Genomic DNA, 9718 nt, shown 5'->3' on the forward strand with positions numbered 1-9718 from the left:
TTTTTATGCAAATAACCTGCACTTTTTACATTTGTTTGCCAACCACACCCAACTTTTCATAAGTGCCACCATGTCGATTTCTTTTACATGTTGGTGTAAAAAAAAAATTAGCATTGTGCCCTCACAAAAATACCTTTCAGTGGAGGAGGGTGGACGTGGTTGGCAAACAGATGTAGAAGGCGTGCTTTATATGTGTAAAAATACGGTACTTCAAGAAATAAGCCAGTGAAAATGCTACGGATCACAGCGGTCTGATAGGCAGCCAATCATAGGGATGGCACAGGACCAGGTGACATTTCGTTCCATTGTGCATGGGGGTCCCATGAGTCAGGGGCCAACTTCATGGCAGCCTTGATGGCAGGCAACAGCAACAATTTTTTTTGATCATTGGAACTAATGAAAGTAATAGTTTGGCATGTTAACATATGTTTAAAGGCATCAAAGAAAAAAATCTTGATTTTGCTACCCTTTTGAACTGTCTGTTTTTCAGTAGGCAAAGTATGTGTTGATTTCTCAGTTACGAAGTAACAAGAATAATAAATGGCAATTGTCCAGCACTTCCTGTGTGTCAGGTGCTGCTGTGAGCTCATTTGATGCCCATAACCACCTCAGGAAGTAGATATAGTTACGACTTTATTATCCCCATTGTACGTACGAAGAAAGTGAAGCACAATTAGTCTAAGTAACTTACCTTAGTTCACCCAGCTTGTTACACAAGCCAGGCATTCTGTTCCAGAATTCATCCCCGCTGCTGCTTCTTAAGATAATAGATGAAGTTCTTAAGCCATGTGCAAGTAGTAAAAATCATTTAAAGTATGAGAGGCTATTTAGAAGTTCAGAAGAGGACATGGAACCAGGGATATCATTGCTGATGTCAGATGGATCCTGGCTGAAAGCAGAGAATACCAGAAAGATGTTTCCCTGTGTTTTATTGACTATGCAAAGGCATTCGACTGTGTGGGTCATAACAGATTATGGATAACATTGCGAAGGATGGGAATTCTAGAACATGTAATTGTGCTCATGAGGAATCTGTACATAGATCGAGAGGCAGTTGTTCGAACAGAACAAGAGGATACTGTGTGGTATAAAGTCAGGAAAGGTGTGTATCAGGGTTGTATCCTTCGCCGTACCTATTCAATCTGTGTGCCGAGCAGATAATCTGAGAAGCTGAACTATATGAAGAAGAATGGGGTATCAGGATTGGAGGAAGACTCATTAACAGCCTGTGTTATGCAGATGACTCAACCTTGCTTGCTGAAAGTGAAGAGGATCTAAAGCACTTACTGATGAAGATCAAAGACCACAGCCTTCAGTATGGATTACACCTCAACATAAAGAAAACAGAAATTCTCACAACTGGACTGATAAGCATTATCATGATAAACAGAGAAAAGATTGAAGTTGTCAAGGATTTCGTTTTACTTGGATTCACAATCAACACCTACGGAAGCAGCAGTCAAGAAATCAAGAGATGCATTGCGTTGGGCAAAGACGTCACCTTGAAGACTAAGGTGCGCCTGACCCAAGCCATCGTATTTTCATTCGCATCTTATACACGCGAAAGCTGGACAATGAATAAGGAAGACTGAAGAATTGACACCTTTGAATTGTGGTGTTGGTAAAGAATATTGAATTGCCAAAAGAACGAACAAATCTGTCTTGGAAGAAGTACAACCAGAATGCTCCTTAAAAGCAAAGATGGCGAGACTGCATCTCACATATTTTGAACATGTTATCAGGAGGGATCAGTCCTTGGAGAAGGACATCGTGCTTGGTAGAGTACAGGGTCAGCTGAAAAGAGGAAGACCCTCAACGAGATGGATTGACACAGTGGCTGCAACAATGGACTTAAGCATAACAACGACTGTGAGCATGGCGGAGGACCGGGCAGTGTTACGTTCTGTAGTACATAGGGTTGCTAGGAGTCGGTACCAACTCAATGGCACCTAACAACAACAACATTTAGAAATTGACGTTTGGGAAACAAATCTGAAATCAGCCTTGGCAGATTTGTGTTTCTGATGACTAACTGGATGACAATAATTTACACTGTTTTTACAGAATTATTTAATGGTGACACAGTGCTTATGGTTTTTTCACTTATAATTTATAGCATTTAAGCTCTGCCACTTACTAGAGATGGACCTTAGGCAAGTTATTTGATTTCTCTGGGCCTCAGCACCCTTATTTTTTAAATGGAGATAATAGTATTTACCTCATAGTATTGTTATGAACCAGATTATGGCTGCTGCCATGATTAAAGAAGCCAGGGCCCACCATAGTTGCTTGGTGTGTTTCTGGGCCCCATTGGTTATTTTCCTGAGAAAACATCAGAAAGCAGGGTCAGATCCCAGTGGGTATTTTTTTCTACAAGTCTCAGCCGCCTCCCCTTGCTCTTCCCCAGCACCAACAACAGCGCAGCAACCTAACTTGCCAACTTTGGCACTGTGGCTTCTTCTCTTGATGGCCTGCCTCTTTCTGTCACAGGTGGAAACAAGTCAACACCTGACCAATTCTTTGCTCAAGTCAGATACAAGAGATTGGGACTCCCCCAGATGGATCCATTGATAAATTCACAGTCCTCTATCTCAGAAGCCTTGTTGCTTTTCAAATTTGCTCGTCAAATCCTCTTGTCCTTTACTTTTGTGCATAAGGACCTGTGGATTTTTCTGTTGCTCTCTGACATAAGATTCCCTTTACCCCCCTATCCCCTCAACCCACTGCCATCCAGTCAATTCTGACTCATACTGACCCTGTTGGACAGAGTAGAGCTGTCCCATAGGGTTTCCAAAGCTGTAAATCTTTAAGGAAGCAGACCTCCAGTTCTTTCTCCCACAGAGTGGCTGGTGGGTTCAAACCACCAACCTTTGGATGAGTAGCTGAGTGCTTTAACCACTGCACCACCAGGGCTCCTAGACCCCCTTTACTCTTCACCCCTTTACACTTATTTGCCTGACAAGACCTTCGGACGTATTTCTTTTGGTATAATAACATCCCAGAGCAAGTTAAAATTTTTGGTTGGGATTTCACAAACACTGCTCTGCCTTTCTATCATTTAAGACAGAAGTTGGCAAACTTTCTTAAAGGGCTGAATAGTAAACATTTTAGATTCTGTGGACCAAGAGGCAAAATCAAATGAAGGCTGTTAGTAGTCCCTGTATAGCCATTTAAAATGTAACCATTTCAAAAGGTGAAAAACATCGGTTAGCTTACAAGTAGTAATAAAATAGACTGGATCTAACCCAGGGAACATAGTTTGCTGGCTCCTGATCTAAAATGATTTACAACTCTTTATTAATAAAAACATGTATCGGTATAAGAGTTCCATTACCATAGTTAAGCTTCGTAAGGGTAGGAATCATGATTTTCTTGTTCACTGATTTTTATCATAGTACCTGGCAAGGAATAAACACTCTTAAGTATTTGCTGTTTAAATTGGATTGAACACAGGTAATACAAGCAGTGAGGCAACTCTGGAGAGTGGTGAGCCTTTCCTAAGATCCTTTTATCCTATTACAGAAACATAACTGAGGTTTGAATAAAAAATATTTTAATGTCACAGTTTTCAGAAATGGGGGATGTGGTAGTAGATACATTTTAATACATGCTAAGAACTATAATAATAAATGTACTAGGTACTGTATCACATATTTAAGTATATTAACACATTTAATCTTTAAAAAAAACCAGTGAGGTGGGGTCGCTATGAGTTGGAATTGACCAATGCAACGAGTTTGGTTTTTTGTTTTTTGTTTTTTTTGATGAGGTAGGCACTATTGTTACCCTCTACAGATGAGAAAATTGAGGCACAGAGAGATTAAGTAGCTTGTCCAAGGCCACACAGCTAGTAAATGGCAAAACTGGAATTCAGATCTCAGCTCCGGAATCCTTTTCCTAACCATTAAGTCCTACTGCCTCTCAGATTGGTTGAAACGAATTGTATTAGTTATTTTTATTCATGAGTGCCACTAGATTGAAAAACTTAGCTAAATTTGATAAATTCTGTAGTAGGCACTTTTGATAAATTCCGTGGTTCATTTTCTTTGTTTTCCATGTTTTTGCCTCAGGAGGCCGGGCGTATCATCCAGCAAACGCGTGTCCCAGGTCCAGATAGCTAAAGGGGTCGATTTTGAATCAGATGAGGTAATAAAGTCATATTGTTAAATGTTAATTTTTAACTGTTTTTAAAATGTAAATAGGCACTGCTGCTTAATTTCACTGACAATATTGTTTTGAACTGTAGTCAGTAAGTAACATCTGTTAAGCGTCCATAAGTGTAATTTTTTCAGATATTTTCATATCTGTGAATTTTTGAAATATGGATGTTACTCAGCTCTTACTAATTTGCCCAGTTAACAGTAAGATCAGAATAGTTTTTGCCAGCTTTTGTCATTTGTCTCTGGAAAAATGCTTATGATCATGATGATATCCCAGAAGCTTTTAATATTGTTTTAAGAGATTATTTATTAAGTGCCCACTTTGTGCTCTCCATGTATCTTGTACAAGGTGATACGTGGCCGTGATTTTTATGTCACAGAAGTCTGTAGGCATTAACTGAGATACTACCTGGGAGGTCGTATGGAAGGACCTTAAATTCAATATGGTGCCTGAACCAGAAAACCAAAAAATCTCTTCTAACTTGAATGAGAAGGAATAGGAAGAAATACTTGCCTCTTGCCTTTATTCATTTGTTTTTCAATTAAGTTGAATTAAAGATACATGACCAAATGATACCGGCCTTTGCCTCACTTCCATGGCTGCCATTTGAGAGGCCTCCCCAAGTTTTTGGGAACTTCCCAGATTTGGAACTTCATCTGTTTCTATCTTGTTCGCTGTATCCCAGCTGTGGTTTTGAAGCAGCTTGAGGAGAGGACTCAACCCAAACGCAGGCAGCAGAGAAAAATGGCAGGGAAAGCTCAATCTACCCATCTAATAACATGTTGCCCATGAGAGGGAGGTCAGCCGTTGTTGACTTGTTTGTTAAGTTCAAAGCATCTAAATAAGCACATGGTTACATGTCAGAGCTAAAATCGTAAGCTGGTTCATGTTAACTGCAAAGAAGAACTACTAGCACATTCTCTATTTCGTTTTGTGTTTATCTCTGGTTTATTAGCAATTTCTGTGTTTGACAGCAGAGAATAAATCAGTAGATGAGAGTGGATTTCTGTATCTCAAGGCATGCATTTCTCACCAGAGATAACTATTGTAGGCAACATTTCAATGTGGTAATACCACCAGTGAATCCAAATGACACCAAATAATTATCGCTTTTTATTAATGTCTTAAAAATAAAACAAAAATTTGTAAAAAGTTAGCTTTTCTCTTTTGAGTATTTATAGAATACATAAGAATCAATTTTACAGTATCCACATCAAATATATAACTTGGCTTATCTAAGATTTGTTAGTTTTTATTCTGTTTAGTTAAGTTCCTAAATAATATCCAGTATTCCTGTTTATTTTGACTTTGCATATAATCTGAAGCTCAGCAGCATGAGAAAGCTTTGAAACCGAAATACTTCATCAGCTTTTCCCAAAAAATGTTTGAAAGATTGCTTTGCTCGGTTTTTTCTTGCATCAGTCCGGGAGTAGCTAGCTATTTCTAGCATTGAATGGGTAATAGCGAAACAAGAATTACACCTCTTTCTGAGTTAGAGCTTCTCCATGTGGCTTCATTATTTTCTTGGCTCTGAATTGTCCAGAGCAGCAGATATACCAGTAATAAAATATAAGTGGGACAAAACCTATTGAAAAAACAAATAGTAATGATTTGAGGAGTAGTAATTTTTCTGGCTCACCCATACTGATTTGCCTTTATGAAGGTTAATAATTGAAAGAAATGTGTATATGTAGTGTAGGTATACACAGAAAGAGAGAACAGGATAATTCTTTTTCTTGTTTAAAACTTTTTTTAATGCACTTTATATTTTAGAGTAGTATTAGGATTATAGAACAATCGTACAGCAAGTACAGAGTTTCCTATACCGCCTCCCACCTGCATGCAGTTCCTCCTATTATTTTAATGTCTTGCACTTGTTACAGTCGATGAACCAATATTGATTAAAGTCCGTGCTTTACTTTAGAGTTGTTCTTCGTGCTGTGCAGTCCTGTGGGTTTTGACAGATGCGTAACATCATAGATCCACCATGACAGTATCCGGCAGAATAGTCTTAAAAAACCCCGCTGCCGTTGAATAGTCTTACTGCCCTTAAAATGTCCTGCGCTTCACTTCTTCATCCCTATCCCCTAGAGGTTTATTTATGTGCACTGAGAATTTAATTGGACTTACTTGTTTCAACACTGAAGTAGCTATTAAGAAAGGAAGGAAGAGAGAAGATAACATATGGACAAGCTATTCACATTTTTAAAGGACATAGAAAAATGTGTTCTCTCCGCCCACCCCCCCCCCCATGAAAGGAGAAAATGACTCTTGTTTTGCCCATAAAAACTTCTGTCTTAATGAAGTACAGGAATGATCACTAACATTGCATTTTTATGTCATTGCAGGATGATGATGATGACCCTTTTATGAACATTAATTCTTTAAGAAGAACCAGAAGATAATAATTTTAATGTCACTTAGAAATGTTCAGAATTCAGGAAGAATTGAAATGTTGCAAGCAAGAGTTTACAGCTGAAGAATTTTCTTAGGAATAGTTGTCAGATAGCTCCTTTTTTTTTAAGTGTTGCTCTTGACTGAAGAATTCAAAAGAAGCTTGCTTAACAGAGAAGTGATATATAAGAACTTAACTATATTTTTGAATAGTATTTCCTGAACATGATTCCATTATTTGAGAAACTTCTCAGCTCAAGAACATAATAGCTTTTTTCCTCCTTGTTTTTAATATGGTTGTTAATATAACCTGGGGATGCTCCTGTAAAATTTAGAATGTTATTTTCCTGACATGTATTAGTGTTCATCTTACTTATGAAGAGCTTTGCTTAAATATCATTCTTGAGTGAAGGAGAAAGTAAATCTACCATTAAACATTTCTGCTTCATGATCAAAGACTATGCCAGTATTTTAATGTGGTTACATTTAACCAAATTTGAGGAAAACAGCTTATAAAATTTAACTTCTTTAGAGATTCTGAATTTCCTGTAGGTAAAAAAATATATGTGAAATAGCACCTAAGCTGTTTGTTGCTAAGTATGTTTTCTTTTTCTAATGCTTGTTACAGTATCAGCTTCTGAGATTTTGGATGATGAGATGTACCTTGTACTTCAAAAATAAGATGTAAGTTTGTATTAAAAATAGAACAGTCTGATGTAGCAAGGTGTATGTAAGTTTTTATGTGAGAGACTGACTCGATTTGTAAACTTTCACTGGAAGCACAATAAAAATTATTTTAAAAAAGGATGTTCAAAAATTATGAGAACATATTAGTATGATTTAAAATCTTAGTCTAAGGTTATGAATAATAGAAAAAAGGGTAATCGATATTACCATGTAATAATCACCTGCAGTCAATGGCAGGCCACCTATCTAAAAATCTCAGGTCTCCTTGGGAGGGATGAGTAATACAATTAAAAGTCTCAGATATCAAAAAAAAAAAAGAACAGTCTGTCAGATGTACCTTGAGTTACTCCACTTGTAGCAAAGATGCTGAAAGGTTATGTTCCCATTGAGTGGTAGTAGTTTTCTCTGTTATTCTCTGTCATTTATAATTCTTCTCTTTTTATCTGTTTCTAAGAAGAAAAGGGTTAAAAAAATTTTTTTAAATATCATTTTGGAAAATATTGAAGAACTTTTTTGAGATAGAGTAGTCTGTTGAACATTATGGTTTCATTAGATTAAAATGTTCAAATATAACTTCTGTGGAACATTAATGCCAAGATTTCTCAATGATATTTTTATCTTACCAGTGGTTCATATAAAACATCTCTGAACGAGCAGTTTTGGAAATCTTAGTGAAGTAGCCCATATTAAGCTTCCTTTTTCTTAATTGTTTTAAAGGGGAAAAAAAATTTCTCTTTAAATTTAAATTAAATAATCTTACTATGTAAAAAGGCCCCTGAGAATATTTTTTGTTTTAATCTTATGAGGTAGCTATATTTAAATACTCCTTAAGGAAGGCGTAGGTTTGACTGTACAGAGGCCTGACATTTCTTCTTCGGCAGAAACAGTTGACTCAGCAACATTCATGACTATCAGAATAGTCATACTTGAGATATGTCAAATTATAAAAGAACATTTGGATAGCAGCTGCCTCTATATTATAGCCTCTTTGAAATGGCCTAAGTCAAAACTTGTAATAAAACATTCTAATGAGTTTCTTAAAAAATATTTTTCATGCCTGAACCCGTTGCCTTTCAGTCGATTCCAGCTCGTAGCGACCCTATAGGACAGAGTAGAACTTCCCGCAAAGTTTCCAAGGAGCGACTGGTGGATTTGAACTGCCCACCTTTTAGTTAGCAGCCATAGCACTTAACCACTATGCTACCAGGGTTTCTACACGTGAGTATAAGGATGATTTTAGCCAATGCCAATAGCATTAACTCACTAGAAGGCATTGTCCTGTGCAGTATTCTCAGCCAGATCTACCCACATCATTAGTGGAATTTAACTCTAATGTCCCCAGTACCTGAACCAAGGAGAGATTCAGTTAGGGGTGGTAGTTGTTTTCCATGATGGCGTGGAAGCTGGTACGGGGTGGCAGTCCCAACACATGGCACACTGACTGTCAGACTGAGCTATAGGCAGCGTCAGCTAATAGCTCTTCTCCACTGCCAGTTAGGTAATGGCTGGTGAGGGTGGTAGTGAGGAGATGTCCCAAAAGTAGCCTAATAAGGCTTTCTCCCTTTTTAAAAATTGCTCTAGAGTATGAAAGAGCTGCTAAATGTGCTGCATTTAGCTGCCAAGGAGAGTGATTCCATGGCAGTTACAGAGGGTGAAAATCTCTACAGCTAATTCAAGTCATTTTGTGAATAGTACTGGCGCAGTGGTTAAAGTGCTCGGCTGCTACTGGGAAGGTTGGTGGTTTGAACCCACTCGCCCTTCCACGGAAAAAAAAGACCTGGTGACCTGCTCCCATAAAGATTCACAGCCTTGGAAACCCTATGGGGCAATTCTACTCTGTCCTGTAGGACCGCTGTGGGTTGGAATTGACCCCATGGGATACAACAACAGCAGTGTGTGTCAAGCCCTGGAAATAAGATAATTAAAATGTGAAAGAAACACCTTTTGATTAATTATTGTTGCATAGTTAAATATACCGCATATTTAACTGATATTCTGTACTGATGCAGCAAAATCTAATTCTTTTTACAATTTTCAGACATGTTGGTGTGGGTGTGTAGTTGTCTTTCAGATGATTCCAGAGACCTGCAAATAATCTTGGAGGCTGTGAGACAGCAGTGATGAAAACATTCTGAGAAAAATGTCTGTAGGGAATCCTGTCACTTAACCGAAGAATTTTTTTTTCGTCTCTTTTTTGGTGTTTTATTTCCTATCATAAAAATGCAATAGTCCATTTACAAGTTTAAGAATGCATTGTAGTTCTGGAAAATTCTAGGAAATGTTACTGGTGCTTAGAAAATTCAGGGATGTAAACACGCAACCTTTAATTCATGTACATTTAAAAAATTTTTTCTCAACTTTAGGAATTGTGAAATATAAACAGAAAAGCCAGTAAAATATTTATATATCTACATATATACATATACACACACACATATATACCTGGTGGCACGGTGGTTAACACATTGGCAGCTAA

The 9718-nt window shown here is 37.6% G+C and overlaps 1 protein-coding gene across 4 annotated transcripts in view; it reads left to right on the plus strand.

The window, feature by feature from the left end:
• Positions 1 to 7371, plus strand: part of MRE11 (MRE11 homolog, double strand break repair nuclease) — a 78920-nt gene extending 71549 nt beyond the window's left edge. For 3 of the 4 annotated variants that reach the window (XM_049889511.1, XM_049889510.1, XM_049889509.1), the window contains exons 19-20: positions 4071 to 4146; positions 6510 to 7370. In XM_049889511.1, coding sequence (XP_049745468.1) covers positions 4071 to 4146; positions 6510 to 6566 — 133 coding nt within the window. In that variant the 3' untranslated portion in view covers positions 6567 to 7370. Of the gene's footprint in view, positions 1 to 4070; positions 4147 to 6509 lie in introns of all 4 variants that reach the window. The other variant, XM_049889512.1, reaches the window with a different exon arrangement.
• The last annotated feature ends 2347 nt before the right edge of the window (positions 7372 to 9718 follow it).

The sequence above is a fragment of the Elephas maximus genome, chromosome 7, assembly GCF_024166365.1.
Source record: "Elephas maximus indicus isolate mEleMax1 chromosome 7, mEleMax1 primary haplotype, whole genome shotgun sequence".
NCBI classification, from domain to species: domain Eukaryota; kingdom Metazoa; phylum Chordata; class Mammalia; order Proboscidea; family Elephantidae; genus Elephas; species Elephas maximus.